This window comes from Protopterus annectens, chromosome 10.part0, assembly GCF_019279795.1.
Source record: "Protopterus annectens isolate FY-2018-M chromosome 10.part0, PAN1.0, whole genome shotgun sequence".
Lineage (NCBI taxonomy): Eukaryota > Metazoa > Chordata > Ceratodontiformes > Protopteridae > Protopterus > Protopterus annectens.
In genome coordinates, this window is record NC_056744.1 from 48,665,233 (window position 1) to 48,689,356 (window position 24,124).

General features: G+C 37.8%; 1 protein-coding gene across 1 annotated transcript in view; it reads left to right on the forward strand.

The window, feature by feature from the left end:
• The window catches only part of SEPTIN9 (septin 9), a 2,307,078-nt gene that overhangs the window by 617,327 nt on the left and 1,665,627 nt on the right, over nt 1–24,124 (forward strand). The window contains exon 2 of the mRNA XM_044085002.1: nt 3,550–3,603. Within this exon, the coding sequence (XP_043940937.1) occupies nt 3,550–3,603 (54 nt within the window). The remainder of the gene's footprint in view (nt 1–3,549; nt 3,604–24,124) is intronic.

A 24,124-nucleotide genomic window follows, 5' to 3' on the forward strand; every position in this document is an offset into this window, starting at 1 on the left:
AGATGTGATCAAGACAGTGTCATTCTTTATTGCTTGGAAGTTTTATGTCAGCACAATGAAATGCAACAACTGACAACAGAAAAATTGTCCCTAGGCATTTATGTCCAATTAAAGTTTATCAATGCACATTATTTTTTAGCTGAAAGGAAAATGATCTGTTCACTGAACTCATTATAATTTACTGAGTTATAAAATATTGTATTAAGTACGTTATCAGCTTTTAATCTGTATAAATATGACACCGTTTTCCAACAGTGCTCTTGGGTATCTCTTTGATTTGTTTCTCACATTTAGCATATAGGAAAGGTCGGTTTTATGTATAGATGCCTTGTGGGTTGATTTTCAAATAACTTAAAGCTGTAGAGGACTCCTTGCAATCTTAACTACCCTTTCATGTTCTTACAAGTACTACTAAATGTACTCATACTGCATGCAAGCACAAACGCTTAAATATCGTTTCTCCCCGGGCCTCCGCTGAAAACAGGATCTGTGGAACCTAGTCGGACTTTCCTAGTCAACAAATGTTAATAAATAATAAAATAAATAAATAAATATCAGTATCATGCAATACCACTGAAAACAGGTTTCTGTCAAAGTAATTCTGTTTGTAGTACTATGCATCATATCAGTATTAAGCAATACAAATCTAAATAAATAAAAATAAAAAAGTAACATACACACAAGCGTGACAAAATATACACTTAGTACAATGCAAGCACACAAACTTAAATACCAGCAACGTACAATACCACAGATTTTTTCTCATTTTATCAGAAAGCACTATCAAGAAATGCAACTGCAATCACACATACATATATCTATGCTATATATAAGCACAAACTGTTTATTGTTTATCATTAACTTTTTTCTCTCTTCTACTTGAATCACTACACCCTTAACAAGACTTCTCACCTGCACTTGAATCAATGCATCCCTTTCCGCCCCCTCTTAAACAACACCTCTCAGCTTTCTCCTTTTCTAACTTCCCCCATCCACTGCTCTACCCCTTTTGTGTATTCTCTCTGTATCTAAGCTATAAACCATCCAGATACACTAATCTGGAACAGGCAGCCTAACTAGAACTAATCCTATACCGTGTTGTCTCAGTCATATGCTATTACCACAATCCTCCTATATACTATTAATATCTCCCCTCCTACATTATGTTATAACTTATAAAACAAAAAAAATGGCCTTGGCTGATGGAATAGCACCAAATAACACCACACAATAAAACTATATGATGATACTTCATTATATCTCTTGAAATCTTTGTCAGCCTATATAATACTAAAATCTCCCTTCCTACATAATTTTATAACTAACTTCATTACATATCTTGAACTGCTTGCAAACCTTTCTTTGCTGCAATATAAGAACACTAAACTTATTTACGTTTTCCCTTCTACTGTATCAATCCATCGGCTGGGTGCCTTCTGTGCGGAGTCTGCATGTCCTCCCTGTGGTCATGTGGGTTTCCTCCTGGTGCTCCCGTTTCCTCCCACATTCCAAAGACATGCTGTAGGTGGAGATGACACTCTAAATTGGCCCTAGGCGTGAATGCGTGCATGTGTGTGCCTTCTGTGGAAGGTTGGGCACCGGGCTGGCAACTCAACACCGTAAAAACCCCACTACCAATGATGAGCGGACAGGTGATCCGCTGTGGCGACTCCTAAACGGGAAAAAGCCAGAAGAAGAAGACTGCATATACCTGTCTTGTAATTATGTTTTTTTTTTTTTTTTGTTTGTTTTTTATGAAAAGTGTAACTGCTGTTTTTCTCAGATATGACATTAATTTGTTATTATAAATGTACTGTGATGGAACTTTTCTCCCCAGGCTTCTGGTGAAAGTGGGCTTTGCCCAGTCAAAGTTTCCCAGTAAACAAAATCAAATACATTTCCCTTGTTTTGCGTTTGTCAGAACACACCTGTATCCAACTATGCATTTTTTTCCTGTGGATTGTATCAGTTTTTTATCTCTAGTACTGAGTATTCCAACCAGATCATCTTTGTTCATATATTTTAATCTCTGCCACCTTGATCCTCTTTTTCATGGACATTTCTTAACTATTTTCCCCAGTGCATGCATGTATGTGTGGTTGGATGGTTTGGAGACAAAGCCAGAGAGCAAGATTGTGTTGACTTGGACATTTGCTGAGGAGGGATGCTGGGTATATTGGGAAAAGGATTCTAAGGATGGAGCTGCCAGGTAAGAGGAAAAGAGGAAGGCCTAAAATAAGGTTCATGGATGTGGTGAGAGAGGACATGCAGGTGGTTAGTGTGAGAGCAAGATGCAGAGGACAGGAACAAATGGAAACAGATATTCCTCTGTGGTTACCCCGAATGGGAACAGCTGAAAGATAAAGAAGATTTTCCCAAATGCATGTAAATGGATGGAGTGCAGACATCAAGTGACATAGCTAATTATCTTTGTATCTGCAACTACCCTGTGAGGAGAAAACAGCTGATATAAAGTTGAAGTGATTAGGATATTTGAAGTTTTTAATAGATCCTTGCTTTTTAGCTGCAGACACGTGGAGCTACATGACTGTTAACATTCCAAACAATTGCATACATGTTATTTGCTATACAAGCAAACTAAGGCCAGTTCATGAATGCTACCAGTTCTCAGCCTGTTCACTTTTATCGCCACCATTGACTTCTGAGGTTGTGCCCGTCTGAAGCCAGAGTCAAGTTAATATTCATATGTTGTAGGGAAATACATACTTATTTGCTATGGCTCACTTTTAAGCTGATCCTTCTATTTTAAGACATTTATGACATGAAATCTGAGTGATGTTCATAAATGGAATTTCATGTACTGACATTAGTCCAAAACTAGTGATTTATCCTGAGGACAAGATTTCATCCACTCATACCCTTACAACTTGTTATAGATAAACTCCTAATCATAAGGAGGCATGCTTAAGGGTTTGCAGTAATGTCCCCTAGCACTTGATGTAGGATGGCAGTATGCAAAAGACTAGGACTTCCATGCGAAACCAGATGCCTGTGGATGTCTGAAAACGGGTTGGGTAGTTAAACTGAAGCACATACTTGCTGTGAGCTATGCCTGATGTCATTCTTTGCAGACATCTGCAGCTGAGTGTCAGCTACACATACCCTGTGCCTCATCATTGATCATTTCTGATGAGACCAGGTCACTGCTGTTCTCTTTGTGGATTGTTCGATCCTGGCAGGGCAGGCTTAGTAGAGAACCTACCTGCAGGAGTACTGGGAGTAAAATCTACTGGAAAGGGCTATGGAAGACACTTCTATAGCTGTTGAAAGAGATTTGGTGAAATAAATGTTTAATTAGATTGAAGTAAAGTGAAACTTTATAATTTCCGTTTTCGTCCTCAGACTTCATCAGAAGTATATTCTGATGAAGTCTGAGGACGAAAACGGAAATTAAAAGTTGTTGATTACGTTATTTTTGCGGATTTGGTTCTGATTTTACCTCTGGTTTCGCTGCTCTTTTTATTGTGTTTACGTATTACTTGGTTTTTCTTTTGGTTGAAACTTTATAATTATCTATTTTTTTTCTAGGAATTACAAGAACTCCAAGTGGAAAACTACGAAGAACCTCTGATGCTGGTCATCGTAAGTAATCATTAACAATCTGCATGTATGTTTTTAAACAAAGTAATTCATTGTTGCTTTAGCCAGTAGATTCTGGAATTACATTCAAGTTCCACCTCATTTTTCTGTTATTTTCTAGTTATTTAAAGGCAAGAATTAGAACTTGCCACCTGACTGACAATATTTACAACAGTGTTGTATACTCGTAACGAGAGATGTAATGTTATTTTGGAAATGGAAACATTTAGAAAACGTGTATGGATGTTTTAAAGTACGTTAACAGTTATCTTGGAAGTTGTAAGTCTGAAATTGATTTATGGATGACACCAGAAAAAACAATGAACTAAGCTGGCTGTGGGAAATGTGGTTTTCAACATTTTTAATAAATCTGTTACAGAAAACAAAGCATATTGAGATTTGTTTGTTGTTATCCATGCAAGATGTACATGCATTTGGAAGAAGCATACACAGCACCAAATATTGTAAAAAGTTACCATCAGCCATGTGATCATTTAACATAATCATTGAGCTCCGTTTTTGTTTCCATTTTTCATGGATGAACTGCTGGAGTTTTCTTGATGACATGATGAAGAAAATACTTCAAGCAGCTGGAAATAAGTGTACCTCATAAGTGGGCTAGTACTGTAGGTAATGCAGTAAGGAAGGGGACAACTTTGTATTAAACATAATTTCAGTGCAGCTGACTATTAGGAAATCATTGCCATATACTACTCCCACATAATTCATACATATCCTACTATAAATATCCTGAAGCAAGATTCACATACTAGGATATTTTCACTGGAATTAAATGTTAAGAGAACAACTCATTAACACATTTGGTAGTAATGCAAGTCACAGTCAGCATATGTAGACACCTGCAAAAAACAAATGCATTTGATTCACCAGTTTTAACTAAGATTACACAGAGTTGTGGAAATGCAGACTCAGCAGAAATCTGTACCTGTATCAAGGCCTAGCTTATTGTGGTTTAGAAATAGCTCATATGTAAATGAAGTAATGAGCCGCTAAGGCAGAAAGTGCAGATTCTGTGTGACAGAACTGGCACAGTGCTCAAGGCTGAAACAAACATGCAGAAGCCAGCCCTTGCTATGCAGAACATAAACCGTTGTAAAACCATTTGGTATTTTCCAATTTGTTTTTTTCTGTAGATTCATTCAGAGATTTACATATGCTTCTCTCAATGATTTGCATTACCAACTACTTCATTCTGTAATGTTAGCCATATAAAATATATCTTATAGAGCATCTCAAAATGTAAGCAACAGCAGCTTCCTACTCAATGTTAAGTTGTCAATCTCGCCTTCATTCTTGCTGGATGGGTTCGGAGCCGATCCTCGGCTCCGACTCAGCCACTTACTAAAGCTCGAGAGCTAATTTTACCGGCTCGAGGCAACCCTATATCCCATGATGCAAGCCGATGACTACCCAGATCTCGTTTGCCGCTTTCGCTTGCAAGGTGCTTTTTTTACCGGCTCCTGGTAAGTTTTTCAAAATTCAGACTTTTAGTCTCACCCCTTTAGTTTTAGTCACTACTGTTGTTGTGTAAACTCTTAACGATTAGTTTAACCCTATTCCCGTTAGTGTTCCCTATTTTTCTAGTTATTTATCCCTTCCCCTAAGTTAGGCCTTAAGCCTCCCCCTTTCCTAATTTTTTGTCAGGGATTCTGTGTGGTGTTTGAGTGTGTTTGTATCCCTGTTTAAATTTTTTATTATTGGATTGGGTGTTTATTGTGTGTATGTCTGTGTTTTTTGTCACTTAGTGGTTCCTCGACACAGTTATGTCGAAGGACACAAAGGTCTCAGGCTTCAAGACGTGTGACTCGTGCTGTCAGAAGATGTCTCTGACAGACGGTCACACTTCTTGTGTTTACTGTCTGGGACCTCTGCACCTGCAGGACTCTTGTGCTATCTGTCATGCCTTCAGCCCAAGAGTCCTGCAGGAGCACAGAAATAAATTAATACTGAGGGGCTTATTAAAGCCTGAGAGCTCCCCGACTAAGTCAGCTCCGGGGAAGCCCTCGAAACCAGTTAAGCCTTCGGCTCCAAGTCCTAAGCCATCGGCTACTGGTTTGCCTTCTGTGACAAGATCGGCTCTGGCTGGAGCTGATCCTTCTGTGTCACAAGCTACAGTATCGGCTCCATTCGGCACCGATGCTGCTAAATCTGGGCACTCAGTGTCGGCTCCGGCTGGAGCCGATGTATCCTCAGCTCCTTCGGCTCCACCTATCTCAAAAAAGAGATCAAGATCCCCTTCGTTGGAGTCGATACATTCGGCTCCGAGATCACCCCTGCTCTTGGAGCGGAGCCATCGGAGCCGGTCTTCTCGGTCGTCCAGGCTGTCCGACCATGACCTTGAGAGAGTGGTGAGTAGACTATTAAAGTCTCAGGCATTGGCCCAAATGCTCCATAGCCCGTCTCAACAGACGGTAGCTATCACACATCCACCTAACATTCCTCCTTCGACTCTCTTACAGAGCTCGGAGCCGGAGCTCCTCGGAGCCGTGACTGTTGTGACTTCGGAGCCGATACCACCCCCCCCCCTTCGGCTCCGTCGTCCTCTGCTCCGATTTCCTCCTTGAGGCCTTCATTTGAGGGATCCGGGCTTCTGGTCTCTCTCGTCGGCTCCAAGGGGGCGAGTGGCATCGGACCCTTGTCTGACCCCATTCTCCCTCTCGGAGCTTCGGCGCTGGTGAGCTCAGCCCCGACATCGGCCTCAGAGCCGTCCTTGTCGGTGTGGCCTGGGGTTCCTATCTCTTCGGAGCGGCAGCCTTCTGGCCTCTCTGACGGGGGAGCCTTCGAGGTGATGAGGAGTGTACTAGCCCCAGGGCGTAGTCAACGGTCAGTTTCATCAGCTCCTCCCACTACAGTGCCTGCTGACGTCTCTTCCCACTCTCTTGCTCCCGGACCCAGAGATCCAATGCCTCAGGTTTCCCCACTGGGAATATCTTCCTCTTCCGAGGCTTCTCCTGACCCGTCAGGTGAACCTCCGCATAAGAGGACATGTAAGAGGAAACATCTAGACTCCCCCGAGTCTATTACATCCGATACTGACTTGGATGAGTCGGGATCCCCAAGGTCCCCCTCTGAGGATGTCTCTTTCTCAGACATCCTTGAACTCCTTAAGCAGAGGAGGAACTGGCCTTCCCTTAATCCTTCCGAGCACGAGTCGGTATACCTGGAGGCGTTCGGGTCTCGACCCTCCACCTCGTGGGTGTCTCCGCCTTTTGACCCTCTTATGGACGTGGTGGCTCGGAAGGCATGGATGGCCCCGGATTTGGTGGAACCCATTCCTCGGAGGCCTTCTAAATTCATCACGGCCCCACCTGATAGGCAATATTTGACAAAAGGTGCCCCAGTTGATGCCATGGTGGTGGCTGTAGCCACCAAGAAGGAACTAGCTGATCCTTCAGTACCTGTCCATCCTCCTAACAAGGATTCCAGGACTATGGATAGGTACGGCAAGTGGATTTTTTCTTCAGCGACCTTTGCCATGCGGTCGGTGAACTACTTGTGTCACTTCACCCGCCTTCAAAGAGATGTTCTTAAAGAGTTGGGAGAAGTTTTACAGGATCCGTCAGCTGCTGGGTCCCAGGATAAAATTAACTCACAGCTAGGAATCCTAAACTCTATTGTTAACTCCTCCATGCGGCTCATTTCATATGCAGCCGATGGAGCGAGTAGGGCCGCAGGCACAGGAGTGGCTTTAAGGCATCAATCCTGGGTGCGGCTTTGTAATTTTGCAGACCCCTTCAAGGCGTCCTTCACAAACTCTCCTTTTGATGGTTCGACCTTGTTCGGACCTCAAGTGAAAGTCACCTTGACTAGATGCGAACAAGATGGCAAGACTCTTTCTGCCGTAGGAGTCTGTTTCTCCACCCCTTCAAGACCTTACCCTAAAGGTCAGAAGGGAGGGAAAATGTGGTTCCACAAATCTCAAGGAGTCACGCCTGACGCACGAGGTCAGTTTACCCCCAGAGGCAGAGGGGGTAACAACAACAGACGCCACCCTAGAGGCAGAGGGGGTCCGCAGAATCAGCGTAGCAGGGAGCCTCTCTCTGACAAACCCTTCCAGCATCCCTGAGATGTTGCCCGATTGTCCACCTTCGGAGGCAGTCGGGGGAAGATTATCACTGTACCCAAAAGCCTGGCTTTCCCTTTCTCAAGACAAATGGGTACAGTCAATTATATCCGAGGGTTACAAAATTCCCTTTATTCAAACCCCAGTTCAGCAAAAGGGAACCCTTCCAGACGTTCCACCCGGTCTAAGGGAACTAGCAGTACCAGAGATATCAAAACTGCTAGCAAAAAGAGCCATCCAGCCAGTCCCAGCAGACCAAATAGGATCCGGAATCTACTCAAGGTTCTTTTTAGTACCAAAAGACAGGGCACTGGAGACCAATATTAGATCTCAGCAAACTAAACAAGTTTGTAAAGAAAACAAGATTCCGGGTGGTCACGCTTCAGTCCATTCTACCCTTTCTGGGCAAGGACAATTGGATGTGCTCGGTGGACCTTCAGGATGCGTACTATCACATAAAAATTCACAGGCGCTCCAGAAGGTTTCTCCGCTTCGGCTGGGGCCAGTCACTTCCAATTCAGAGCCCTGCCATTTGGACTCACTACAGCCCCAGAGTGTTCACCAAATGTATGGCAGTGGTTACGGCTCACCTGAGACGTCAAGGATTCCAGGTGTTTCCATATCTAGACGACTGGCTCCTCACTGCCACCACCAGGCATCAACATCTCCAAGCCAGAGATTACACCATTCACATTTGCAGAGGGCTAGGGATTTCTATAAATTTCGAAAAATCTGCCTTGTCGCCTTGTCAATCTATTACCTTTATAGGCGCCAAATTGGACACCATACAACTTTCAGCAAAGTTAACAGACCAAAGGATCTTGGATATTCAAAACCACATCCATGTGATTCTTCTCAGCAACAAAATTCAGGCCAGATTTGCTCTGAAAGTATTGGGTCTTATGGCGGCCACCATAACACTTCTTCCCCTTGCCCGCTTTTACATGCGTCTCCTACAATGGATGCTGTTCACCCAATGGTCCTTTCAACAACTTCCCATGTGTCACAGGATCATAATAACTCCAATTTGCAAAAGGCATCTGACCTGGTGGATATTGTCCCCTCAAGTCCATCAGGGCAGACCCTTTGTTCCTCCCGCCCCGGTCGCCACAGTTACATCGGACGCCTCCCTGATCAGGTGGGGGGGGGGCATTATAAGAGCAGGATGGTCCATGGCACTTGGCAACCTTTTGAATGCCACCTGCACATAAATGTCCTGGAGATGAGAGCAGTGCTTTTAACGTTGCAAGCCCTTCATGACTCTCTTCCCCTGGGAACTATTGCAGTCCAAATGGACAATATGTCCGTAATGTGGTATATCAACAAGCAGGGCGGAACCAAGTCCTATCCACTGTGTCGAGAGGCACTCAGACTTTGGCAGTGGGCAATCTCTTCTCAGCGGTTTCTGATAGCAATGCATATCCCCGGGAAATCCAACATCATAGCGGACAGGTTGAGCAGAGCTATTCTCATGCCTCACGAGTGGTCTCTCAAACAATCTGTGACGGAAGAGATTTTTCAGAAGTGGGGCCTTCCTTGCTACGATCTTTTTGCTACCCCTCAAAACAGCAAATGCCTCGACTTCTTCTCTCTCTTCCCCCTTCCAGGCCATCCCCCCAGAGACGCTCTAATCCAAGATTGGCCCCGGGGACTTCTTTATGCCTTTCCTTCTTTCCCTCTGATACCACAAGTAATTCAGAAAGCAACCGCCTTGAGAGCCAAGTTGATTCTCATTGCCCCTTATTGGCCTCGACAGATATGGTTTCCATTCCTACATCGTTATCTCTTGGTACAGCCATGGCATCTGGACCCGGTTCCAGATCTTCTGACCCACCAGTCGGGGCAGCTGCACCAGTTCATACCTTCTCTCAACCTCACTGCTTGATTGCTCCACTTCCATCCCTAGCCAGACTTCCTATGATTTCTAATCCCGTCCGGGATATCATAGTAGCTTCCCTTAAATCTTCCACCAGAAGGATTTACACTAGTAAATGGCAACGTTTCTCCTTCTGGGCAAAAGCTAGGAATATAGATCCCTTTACTGCTCCGATCCATTCGGTCTTGGACTTCCTAGCCGAGATTTTTCATTCAGGATCTTCTTCCTCCACAGTAAAATTTCAGCTGGCAGCCATTTCAAATTTTCATATAGGCTTGTTGGACCACAACATCAAGTCACATAAACTTTGCAAGGCATTCCTTAGAGGTATATTTTTACTTAAACCTCCGATTAGAGACCCCCCACCACAGTGGGATCTAAATTTAATTTTAACATCCTTGATTCTTCCCCCTTTCGAACCTGCGGCTACCTGTTCATTGAAATTTCTTTCTTGGAAGACACTCTTTTTAGTCGCCATTACTTCTGCCAGGAGAGTATCTGAGCTTCATGCCCTCTGCATTCGTCCTCCCTACTTAATCTTCCACAAAGACAGAGTTTCTCTAAAGACTAATCCGTCTTTCTTACCCAAAGTGGCATCGCAGACGAACTTAAATCAATCTATTGATCTTCCAGTTTTTTTCCCAAATTATTCTAACAGAGCGGAACAAAAACTACATTATCTCGATGTTCACCGCCAACTCAGATTTTATCTGGACAGAACCAAACATTTTAGGAAATCTGATCAACTGTTTTTATCCTATGCAGAGAACAGGAAAGGCCTTCCAGTATTCAAGGTAACTCTATCTAGATGGCTGTCTTCTGTGATTACTTGCATTTATCAGCTCAGAGGTAAAGAGTTGATTTCTAGGCCAAAAGCCCATTCTACCAGAGCTCTAGCTACATCTACAGCTTTTCAGGCTAGACTTCCAATAGACACTATTTGTGCAGCAGCCACATGGGCCTCTCCTCATACCTTTGTTTCACATTACAAATTAGACTTGGCCTCCAGAGACAGAGCGAATTTTGGTTCCACCGTTCTCAAGAGTCTGTTCCATTGAGCCACCCAGGATAGAGGTGCTAGGGACGGGGTCCCATCCAGCAAGAATGAAGGCGAGATTGACAACTTAACATTGAGAAGTTATGTACCTACCATAATGTTCCATGTTAGTTGTCTTCTCTCGCCTTCTTTCTTGCGTCCCGCCCACCATCCCCCTAGCCTGGTCAGACCGAGAAGATTGTTCCTCTTCCCTTAAGAGTCTTGATCCTATTTTTCCAACTAATCAGCTTTCTAGTGTCACTAGATCAGGTTGATCTTTTTGGGGGGATTATTATTATTATTATTATTATTACCTCTTCCTCCTCCTCTCCAGTTGGAGGAATATTTTGCATAATTTCCTTAGCTACCAAATGAGATCTGGGTAGTCATCGCCTTGCATCATGGGATATAGGGTTGCCTCGAGCCGGTAAAATTAGCTCTTGAGCTTTAGTAAGTGGCCGAGTCGGAGCCGAGGATCGGCTCCGAACCCATCCAGCAAGAAAGAAGGCGAGAGAAGACAACTAACATGGAACGTTATGGTAGGTACATAACTTCTCATTTTTGTTACATGTCATGTGCAGTTACAATCAGAACATTTTTTTCATGAGGATAATGCTCTTATCTACTATCCAAGCTTGAGTCAACACACCACAGTATAGCTAGATTTGCTGCTCAACAAACCTATAAATCCCACCACTGTCTATCCCTGAAACATTTAAACTGCCTAGAACTATCCCACCTACCTGTGCTGTCACAGTTCCAGACCATACGCTCAGTTTTGTATCAGCCCACCTATTTCCAGCCCTGTCTTCTCTCATCTCTCACTACTCTCCTACAAGAAATCTCAGGACTTCATCCCTTGATCAATTAGACATTAATAAACCCAAATCTAAATCAGGTCAAAACATATCCAGCTACCATTCTTCTCCCCCAAATTCAGAAATGTGAAGCATCCCAAATGATTCAAGTTGGCCATAAAACAATACCTCAGACAACAATGGGTCTGCCATTGCTCTGATCCTCCCTGATTGTAAACATCCAACTAACGTACCTCTTTCCCTCCACTTCCTTTCCCTGGCCCCAGTTCATCTCTACACTTTACTTTATCTTACTCCTTCCTTCTTCCTTCATCCTATTAGCCCCGCCCTTCTTTTTCCCTTCCCTTTCTCTGTAATAACCTCTTTAGACAGTGTTACTGTTTCAGTTCTTAAACATTTGTTTTTCATTTCTGTTGTTTCTTTTCTTTTGACTTTGTTAATGTTTAGGTATTGTCTACACTAGAATTACCATATTAAAGTTCTTAAACTTGTTTGTATAAGTTTAGCTTGTTCTTATTGTATTCTTATGGTGCTTTTCTCCCCAGGACTGTGATGAAAAAGAGCTCTGGCTCAGTCAGACTTTCCTGGTCAACAAATGTAAAATAAATAAATAAATGCACGGCACCTTTCTTTGTATTCCATGATACAGTTCTGATTGTTTTCCTTCTCATGTACCAACAACACCACCATAGTGTAAATACTGTACATTGTTCCATCCACAGTTACGGTTTTCAGTATATCATAATGAGTACAAAGCTCATTCCATCACAGTTGCAGTTTTCAGTATATCATAATGAGTACAAAGCTCATTCCATCACAGTTACAGTTTTCAGTATGTCATAATGAGTACAAAGCTCATTCCATCACAGTTATGGTTTTCAGTATATCATAATGAGTACAAAGCTCATTCCATCACAGTTACGGTTTTCAGTATAGTATAATGAGTACACAGCTCATTCCATCACAGTTATGGTTTTCAGTATATCTTAATGAGTACAAAGCTCATTCCATCACAGTTACGGTTTTCAGTATATCATAATGAGTACAAAGCTCATTTCGTCACAGTTACGGTTTTCAGTATATCATAATGAGTACAAAGTTCATTCCATCACAGTTACAGTTTTCAGTATATCATAATGAGTACAAAGCTCATTCCATCACAGTTACGGTTTTCAGTATATCATAATGAGTACAAAGCTCATGCCATCACACTTACAGTTTTCAGTATATCATAATGAGTACAAAGCTCATTCCATCACAGTTACGGTTTTTAGTATATCATAATGAGTACAAAGCTCATTCCATCACAGTTACGGTTTTTAGTATATCATAATGAGTGCAAAGCTCATTCCATCACGGTTACGGTTTTCAGTATATCATAATGAGTACAAAGCTCATTCCATCACAGTTACGGTTTTCAGTATATCATAATGAGTACAAAGATCATTCCATCACAGTTACGGTTTTCAGTATATCATAATGAGTACAAAGCTCATTCCATCACAGTTACGGTTTTCAGTATATCATAATGAGTACAAAGATCATGCCATCACACTTACAGTTTTCAGTATATCATAATGAGTACAAAGCTCATTCCATCACAGTTACGGTTTTCAATATATCATAATGAGTACAAAGCTCATTCCATCACAGTTACAGTTTTTAGTATATCATAATGAGTACAAAGCTCATTCCATCACAGTTACAGTTTTCAGTATATCATAATGAGTACAAAGCTCATTCCATCACAGTTACGGTTTTCAGTATATCATAATGAGTACAAAGCTCATTCCATCACAGTTACAGTTTTTAGTATATCATAATGAGTACAAAGCTCATTCCATCACAGTTACAGTTTTCAGTATATCATAATGAGTACAAAGCACATTCCATCACAGTTACAGTTTTTAGTATATCATAATGAGTACAAAGCTCATTCCATCACAGTTACAGTTTTCAGTATATCATAATGAGTACAAAGCACATTCCATCACAGTTACGGTTTTTAGTATATCATAATGAGTACAAAGCTCTTTCCATCACAGTTACAGTTTTCAGTATATCATAATGAGTACAAAGCTCATTCCATCACAGTTACGGTTTTCAGTATATCATAATGAGTACAAAGATCATGCCATCACACTTACAGTTTTCAGTATATCATAATGAGTACAAAGCTCATTCCATCACAGTTACGGTTTTTAGTATATCATAATGAGTACAAAGCTCATTCCATCACAGTTACAGTTTTCAGTATGTCATAATGAGTACAAAGCTCATGCCATCGCACTTACAGTTTTCAGTATATCATAATGAGTACAAAGCTCATTCCATCACAGTTACGGTTTTTAGTATATCATAATGAGTACAAAGATCATGCCATCACACTTACAGTTTTCAGTATATCATAATGAGTACAAAGCTCATTCCATCACAGTTACGGTTTTTAGTATATCATAATGAGTAAAAAGCTCATTCCATCACAGTTACGGTTTTCAGTATATCATAATGAGTAAAAAGCTCATTCCATCACAGTTACGGTTTTCAGTATATCATGAGTACAAAGCTCATTCCATCACAGTTATGGTTTTCAGTATATCATAATGAGTACAAAGCACATTCCATCACAGTTGCGGTTTTTAGTATATCATAATGAGTACAAAGCTCATTCCGTCACAGTTACGATTTTCAGTATGTCATAATGACTACAAAGCTCATTCCATCACAGTTACGTTTTTTAGTATATCATAATGAGTACAAAGCTCATTCCATCACAGTTACAGTTTTCAGTATATCATAACGAGTACAAAGCTCATTCCATCACAGTTACGGTTTTTAGTATAGTATAATGAGTACAAAGCACATTCCATCACAGTTACGGTTTTTAGTATATCATAATGAGTACAAAGCTCTTTCCATCACAGTTACAGTTTTCAGTATATCATAATGAGTACAAAGCTCATTCCATCACAGTTACGGTTTTCAGTATATCATAATGAGTACAAAGCTCATTCCATCACAGTTACGGTTTTTAGTATATCATAATGAGTACAAAGATCATGCCATCACACTTACAGTTTTCAGTATATCATAATGAGTACAAAGCTCATTCCATCACAGTTACGGTTTTCAGTATATCATAATGAGTACAAAGCTCATTCCATCACAGTTACGGTTTTTAGTATAGTATAATGAGTACAAAGCACATTCCATCACAGTTACGGTTTTTAGTATATCATAATGAGTACAAAGCTCTTTCCATCACAGTTACAGTTTTCAGTATATCATAATGAGTACAAAGCTCATTCCATCACAGTTACGGTTTTCAGTATATCATAATGAGTACAAAGATCATGCCATCACACTTACAGTTTTCAGTATATCATAATGAGTACAAAGCTCATTCCATCACAGTTACGGTTTTCAGTATATCATAATGAGTACAAAGCTCATTCCATCACAGTTACGGTTTTTAGTATATCATAATGAGTGCAAAGCTCATTCCATCACGGTTACGGTTTTCAGTATATCATAATGAGTACAAAGCTCATTCCATCACAGTTACGGTTTTCAGTATATCATAATGAGTACAAAGCTCATTCCATCACAGCTACTGTTTTCAGTATATTATAAGGAGTACAAAGCTCATTCCATCACAGTTACATTTTTAGTATATCATAACGAGTAAAAAGCTCATTCCATCACAGTTACGTTTTTCAGTATATCATGAGTACAAACCTCATTCCATCACAGTTATGGTTTTCAGTATATCATAATGAGTACAAAGCACATTCCATCACAGTTACGGTTTTTAGTATATAATAATGAGTACAAAGCTCATTCCGTCACAGTTACGATTTTCAGTATGTCATAATGACTACAAAGCTCATTCCATCACAGTTACGTTTTTTAGTATATCATAATGAGTACAAAGCTCATTCCATCACAGTTACAGTTTTCAGTATATCATAACGAGTACAAAGCTCATTCCATCACAGTTACGGTTTTTAGTATATCATAATGAGTACAAAGAAAAACCACGGATGGGAAAGCAGAAAACACACCAAATCAACCAATAAACCAATTCCAAACTGATAACTAGTCCCCGCCACTCACGAAAAGATGTAAATGGTATATAAATGGTTAAAAATCAAACAAGACAAGGAAAAGATTTTTCAGAATCGAGGGAGGGGCCAGACAGAGATACAGGAACCCGTCCTTCAGGAGGAAAAACAGCTACAACTAGGTTCCCACACTTATGGTAATAAAAACCAAGATGTGGATATTTTTAGCAGTGATGGTATTGTTTATTCGCATAAAGGGTTTAAAATTTATAATTATGCACAGTTTCCTTAACAAAGAATTATTTAATCTATTCATGAAGGGTATGAAGTTTGTACCCTCTACTAGGGAAGACTGCAGTAAAACCTTAATAAATTTTAAGATTTTTATAAGGAAATTGAATTTGAAAATTTTAAATCAAGAAAAACCTAATCAGGTTGAGAACACAAAATCTATTATTTACAAGAGAAGTTGTTATAACCCCCCTTTAATACCTATTTTAAACTCCTTTGAAAATGTTTGTACTCAAGAGATATACAAATTGTTACAGACTAGTAAAAATAGGAAACATAATCTTTCATTTAAAGAAAGAAAATTAATGTTTGAATTACGTGACAATCCAAATGCTCGGTTTATGAAACCCGATAAGGGTGGGGGTATGGTCATCACTAGCGTAGAAGATTATAATAATAAAATTACTAGTATGTTGAATGATGGGTCTAAGTATGAAATAACTTCTAGAAATGAAATCAACATATGTTTTAGGAAAATAAAATTTTTGTTGGAAGACTCCTTATTTCAAGGAGTCATTAATGAGAAAGAATACAACTTCCTCAATGTTGAACATCCTGTAATACCTATAGTATTTGGTATTCCAAAAACACATAAGGACATGAAGGATCCTCCTTATAGGCTTATTATATCTGCCCATAACAGTGTTACTTATACTATTGGTATTTATATTGATCAGATTGTAAGACAGGCTTTAACACCTACTGAACATATTTTAATTGACTCCTGGGATTTTTTGAGAAAAGTGAAAAATGAATTTTTTAGTAATGAGATGTATTTTTCCTCAATTGATGTAGTTGATCTTTTCACCTCCATCCCGCATGAGATAGGGTTGGAATTTTTTTGTGAAAACTTGGTGAGTCAAACCAATTTAAGGGGGAGTACTATCAATTTCATAATAGAACTCATGGAAATAGTTTTAAGGAACATTTTTTTTACATTTCAAGGAGAATTTTATAGACAAATTAATGGTGTGGCCATGGGTAGTAGTTGTGCCCCACATTTTTGCAAATTTAGTGATGTATCAGTGGGAGAAAAAATATGTTTTAAATTCGATATATAAAAATGATTGGCATTTATATTATAGGTTTTTGGATGATCTATTTATTTTATGGAAGAACCTAGAGTCCTTCCATTTTTTATGGAATATATTAACCAAGTTTGTGACAATTTTAAGTTCACAGGCAATGGTAACACAAATGAGATTTCCTTCCTAGATGTCAAACTCTCCAGGGACCCTGAAACTAACACATTCCAATCTCGAATTTATAGGAAACCTACGTTTTCCAATGATTACCTGGAATACTCAAGTAACCACCCCCCGTAAATTAAACGAAATATTGTCAAAGGACAAATGGTGAGGGTGGTAAGGATGTGTTCCAAGATGGAATACGTAGAAGAAGAAACTAGATTGGTTATGGATATGTTCCTAAACAGGGGGTATCCATTGGACCTCTTGGAAGAAATTAGGAATCAGGTTATGAGTGAATGGAACCACAGATATATTCCCTTATTGGGAATGGGTGAGAAAGTTACGAGAAGAGATTCCAAAGAAATGAAGGACTTTACCCAGGCTATGGTCCTCACTTACGGGGAAACATCTGAAGAAGTAAAGAAGATTATTAAGAATAATTGGGTTATGTTTAAGGGGAATAAGGAAGTATTAGGAGTATTGGGTACTGAACCTTTATTTACTTATAAAGTAAACAAAAATTTAAAGAACATTTTGGAACATGGTCATCAAGGAAGGAAAAGAAAGGAGGGTACACATAAATGTGGAGCCTGCGAACAATGTAAATATATTTTGGAGACCCCCAAGGTGAGATTGGGCCCTTTTAGGATTGAGGTAAACTTGGTTTCTGGTTCTTGCACTACAACAGGGTTAGTCTATTTAGCACTTTGTATGGTATGCCAATGTTTTTACATTGGAAAAACAGAAAGAAGGTTGAACCGTAGGATTTATGAACACTGTTATATTATTATAAAAATGGATGAGAGAAATGCCCTATATAAACATATCAAAAATAATCCCACTCATGGTTTCAAGTTTGGCATTTTGGAAATAGTAAGGATTTTAGAGGAGGGGATTGGACCAATAAGTTGCTTAGGGCAGAAACTAGGTGGCAACTTATGGTCAACGCAGGTGAATTTCCGGGCATCAATGATGCCATTAGTATTAAACCTGAGTTGAGATATAGAGCCAACAGAATAAAATAAAAAATAAAAAATAATAGGTACATATTTTAAAGTATTAAACACTTATTGATTTCAATCCTTTGTACTTTTAAGTTTCACACTTTTATACATTTTTATACATTTTTTATATATTTTTATGGTGTTTACTAAATGTATTTAAAAGTATTTAAATGAGCACATATACATAAGTTATTTGTATTGTGTTCTTGTAGCTTTAAATGGCTTATTAATTGGTTGGTTGATTAATTCTAAGGGTATAAAAGCAGAGTGATGTTAAATATTTATTGTTCTGAGGAAGTCTATTTGACGAAAGCGCTTGACTTTTTTGTTATGGATTGAAGTGGATTTTACTTAATAAAGTGTGGTGACAAGATTGGCTTGAGTGGTGGTAACCATTTATATACCATTTACATCTTTTTGTGAGTGGCGGGGACTAGTTATCAGCTTGGAAGTGGTTTATTGGTTGATAATGAGTACAAAGCTCATTCCATCACAGTTACATTTTTCAGTATATCATAATGAGTACAAAGCTCATTCCATCACAGTTACAGTTTTCAGTATATCATAATGAGTACAAAGCTCATTCCATCACAGTTATGGTTTTTAGTATATCATAATTAGTACAAAGCTCATTCCATCACAGCTACTGTTTTTAGTATATTATAAGGAGTACAATGCTCATTCCATCACAGTTACGGTTTTTAGTATATCATAATGAGTAAAAAGCTCATTCCATCACAGTTACGGTTTTCAGTATATCATGAGTACAAAGCTCATTCCATCACAGTTATGGTTTTCAGTATATCATAATGAGTACAAAGCACATTCCATCACAGTTGCGGTTTTTAGTATATCATAATGAGTACAAAGCTCATTCCGTCACAGTTACGATTTTCAGTATGTCATAATGACTACAAAGCTCATTCCATCACAGTTACGTTTTTTAGTATATCATAATGAGTACAAAGCTCATTCCATCACAGTTACAGTTTTCAGTATATCATAACGAGTACAAAGCTCATTCCATCACAGTTACGGTTTTTAGTATATCATAATGAGTACAAAGAAAAACCACGGATGGGAAAGCAGAAAACACACCAAATCAACCAATAAACCAATTCCAAACTGATAACTAGTCCCCGCCACTCACGAAAAGATGTAAATGGTATATAAATGGTTAAAAATCAAACAAGACAAGGAAAAGATTTTTCAGAATCGAGGGGGGAGGGGGCCAGACAGAGATACAGGAACCCGTCCTTCAGGAGGAAAAACAGCTACAACTAGGTTCCCACACTTATGGTAATAAAAACCAAGATGTGGATATTTTTAGCAGTGATGGTATTGTTTATTCGTACAAAGGGTTTAAAATTTATAATTATGCACAGTTTCCCCTTAACAAAGAATTATTTAATCTATTCATGAAGGGTATGAAGTTTGTACCCTCTACTAGGGAAGACTGCAGTAAAACCTTAATAAATTTTAAGATTTTTATAAGGAAATTGAATTTGAAAATTTTAAATCAAGAAAAACCTAATCAGGTTGAGAACACAAAATCTATTATTTACAAGAGAAGTTGTTATAACCCCCCTTTAATACCTATTTTAAACTCCTTTGAAAATGTTTGTACTCAAGAGATATACAAATTGTTACAGACTAGTAAAAATAGGAAACATAATCTTTCATTTAAAGAAAGAAAATTAATGTTTGAATTACGTGACAATCCAAATGCTCGGTTTATGAAACCCGATAAGGGTGGGTATGGTCATCACTAGCGTAGAAGATTATAATAATAAAATTACTAGTATGTTGAATGATGGGTCTAAGTATGAAATAACTTCTAGAAATGAAATCAACATATGTTTTAGGAAAATAAAATTTTTGTTGGAAGACTCCTTATTTCAAGGAGTCATTAATGAGAAAGAATACAACTTCCTCAATGTTGAACATCCTGTAATACCTATAGTATTTGGTATTCCAAAAACACATAAGGACATGAAGGATCCTCCTTATAGGCTTATTATATCTGCCCATAACAGTGTTACTTATACTATTGGTATTTATATTGATCAGATTGTAAGACAGGCTTTAACACCTACTGAACATATTTTAATTGACTCCTGGGATTTTTTGAGAAAAGTGAAAAATGAATTTTTTAGTAATGAGATGTATTTTTCCTCAATTGATGTAGTTGATCTTTTCACCTCCATCCCGCATGAGATAGGGTTGGAATTTTTTTGTGAAAACTTGGTGAGTCAAACCAATTTAAGGGGGAGTACTATCAATTTCATAATAGAACTCATGGAAATAGTTTTAAGGAACATTTTTTTTACATTTCAAGGAGAATTTTATAGACAAATTAATGGTGTGGCCATGGGTAGTAGTTGTGCCCCACATTTTTGCAAATTTAGTGATGTATCAGTGGGAGAAAAAATATGTTTTAAATTCGATATATAAAAATGATTGGCATTTATATTATAGGTTTTTGGATGATCTATTTATTTTATGGAAGAACCTAGAGTCCTTCCATTTTTTATGGAATATATTAACCAAGTTTGTGACAATTTTAAGTTCACAGGCAATGGTAACACAAATGAGATTTCCTTCCTAGATGTCAAACTCTCCAGGGACCCTGAAACTAACACATTCCAATCTCGAATTTATAGGAAACCTACGTTTTCCAATGATTACCTGGAATACTCAAGTAACCACCCCCCGTAAATTAAACGAAATATTGTCAAAGGACAAATGGTGAGGGTGGTAAGGATGTGTTCCAAGATGGAATACGTAGAAGAAGAAACTAGATTGGTTATGGATATGTTCCTAAACAGGGGGTATCCATTGGACCTCTTGGAAGAAATTAGGAATCAGGTTATGAGTGAATGGAACCACAGATATATTCCCTTATTGGGAATGGGTGAGAAAGTTACGAGAAGAGATTCCAAAGAAATGAAGGACTTTACCCAGGCTATGGTCCTCACTTACGGGGAAACATCTGAAGAAGTAAAGAAGATTATTAAGAATAATTGGGTTATGTTTAAGGGGAATAAGGAAGTATTAGGAGTATTGGGTACTGAACCTTTATTTACTTATAAAGTAAACAAAAATTTAAAGAACATTTTGGAACATGGTCATCAAGGAAGGAAAAGAAAGGAGGGTACACATAAATGTGGAGCCTGCGAACAATGTAAATATATTTTGGAGACCCCCAAGGTGAGATTGGGCCCTTTTAGGATTGAGGTAAACTTGGTTTCTGGTTCTTGCACTACAACAGGGTTAGTCTATTTAGCACTTTGTATGGTATGCCAATGTTTTTACATTGGAAAAACAGAAAGAAGGTTGAACCGTAGGATTTATGAACACTGTTATATTATTATAAAAATGGATGAGAGAAATGCCCTATATAAACATATCAAAAATAATCCCACTCATGGTTTCAAGTTTGGCATTTTGGAAATAGTAAGGATTTTAGAGGAGGGGATTGGACCAATAAGTTGCTTAGGGCAGAAACTAGGTGGCAACTTATGGTCAACGCAGGTGAATTTCCGGGCATCAATGATGCCATTAGTATTAAACCTGAGTTGAGATATAGAGCCAACAGAATAAAATAAAAAATAAAAAATAATAGGTACATATTTTAAAGTATTAAACACTTATTGATTTCAATCCTTTGTACTTTTAAGTTTCACACTTTTATACATTTTTATACATTTTTTATATATTTTTATGGTGTTTACTAAATGTATTTAAAAGTATTTAAATGAGCACATATACATAAGTTATTTGTATTGTGTTCTTGTAGCTTTAAATGGCTTATTAATTGGTTGGTTGATTAATTCTAAGGGTATAAAAGCAGAGTGATGTTAAATATTTATTGTTCTGAGGAAGTCTATTTGACGAAAGCGCTTGACTTTTTTGTTATGGATTGAAGTGGATTTTACTTAATAAAGTGTGGTGACAAGATTGGCTTGAGTGGTGGTAACCATTTATATACCATTTACATCTTTTTGTGAGTGGCGGGGACTAGTTATCAGCTTGGAAGTGGTTTATTGGTTGATAATGAGTACAAAGCTCATTCCATCACAGTTACATTTTTCAGTATATCATAATGAGTACAAAGCTCATTCCATCACAGTTACAGTTTTCAGTATAGGCGGTTCGATTACAATAAAGGCTGTCTTCCAATATCAAAGTGTTCGTTTCAGCAATAATCACATCCAGAATTCCAAAATCTAGACTCTTTATTATTAACTAACTTTGAACAAGTGCAAAAAAAGAACTGGATTTAGTGCTTTCATCTCCATACCGGAGACCTCATCAGAATCAATTAACAGTATTTTTACCATTCCTTTTATACAAAATCAGAGGAAACAATTGGAAGCAATTAAAACTATTAAGTGTCAGTCAAATAAAACATTAACATTGACATTGAACAAACTCATTGGCTGGCCATATTGATTAGGATTCTTTTCAAAACATAAGAGGTATATACTTCCTATATACCAACTGGAAGGAGGGGATTAAAAAATGTATAAATATATATAAAATATGTTAGGTAGTATATAAATATTGGACATTTCATTACTTAAAAAACATGCTTGAGTGTGCAACTTCAAATTAAAAGTTAGTTGTGTAAGGGTAACATACATGCTTTCTTCCATGTTGTAGCAAGTACTTTTTACATATCTCCTCATATTCATATGCTAATATGCTTAAAATATTAAAATATTGAAATATTAAATAATCCCTAAATATATAGAGAATTACTTCTTCCAAATATAAATCATATATAATGTATAATAATATCATTCTACTAACAATATTTTATACTTTATACAAGTTGGCTTACAAATACAAATGAACAGCATCAGAGAAGCAGCTTCAAAGAAGCAATATCAAAAAAGCAGCATCAACTGGGCAACATCTGGAAAAACATCACCTAACACTGTCAATTAAACCTGTTAAAATGTGAAAATACTTCGGGACAATGGAATTGTCCAATATCAAATATGTATATAAAAGGTATACAAAATATATAAAATATATGTAAGAGGTGAATTAAATATGTATAATATATAATAAATGACATGAATGGATATAAATATAAGTATAAATATAAATATAAATACGTATCTGTAAATAGATTGTGAATATATAAGTATGAATTGTACAAGGGCCTTATGTATTGGTATGTGAATATATATCCTTGAATAACAATAATTATAAATATACTGGTAAAAAAAATTTTAAAATATATTTTTGATTGTAAAAATCTTAGGACAAAATATATATATGTATACATATATATATATATATTTATATATATATATATATATATATATATATATATATATATATATATATACATAAATTGTTAAAAACTCATGAAAATTAAAAATTAAAAATATACACTCGTAAAATATAAGATATAAACAACCTTAGGTCTTGTGTCTTTTTGGATCTTCTGATAATATTTTGAGGGCTGGTGTAATAGAAATGTGGTCATTCAAACCCTTGCCACTACAGGCATCCAATTTCAACTGCCAAATCATTTCCCTGTATTCTAATTTGGTCTCCCAATCACCTCCTCTTTCAAAGTGTTCCACTTCCTCAAGAACCCAAAACTTGAAGTTTGCTTCTTGACATATAAGTGAGTGTCTATAAAGGGCATTGTTTTCATTTTTCCAGTTAATATCCCTGATATGTTCGTAAATTCTCTTTCTTAAATGTTGTTCAGTTTTGCCAATGTAATATCCCCAGCAAAATGTGCAGTATACCAAATATACAACCCCCTTGGTATAGCAACTACTGTATTATTTTGCCCTCAATATCATCCTCAAACTTGGAATTTTCAGTTCCTTTTCTCCTGCTATAAAGGGGCACTGTGGACATCTCATACATCTAAAAGTGCCCTTTTTGTTGGAAACTGTTTCTCCTCCCTCTTGATGGTTCTTTCTCTCCAAGATATTCTTCAAATTTTCATTCCTCCTGTAGCTATATGTCAACTCATTTTGAAAAACAGTAACTCTAGTAGGCATTGTTCTGAACATTTCCCATGTTTCATTAATACATTTTTTGAGCCGTCCGATATCCTTATAGTATGTGAGTGTCAAATATGGTAATATTCTCTTCTTGTCTACATTGTTTGCAATTTTATTGTTATC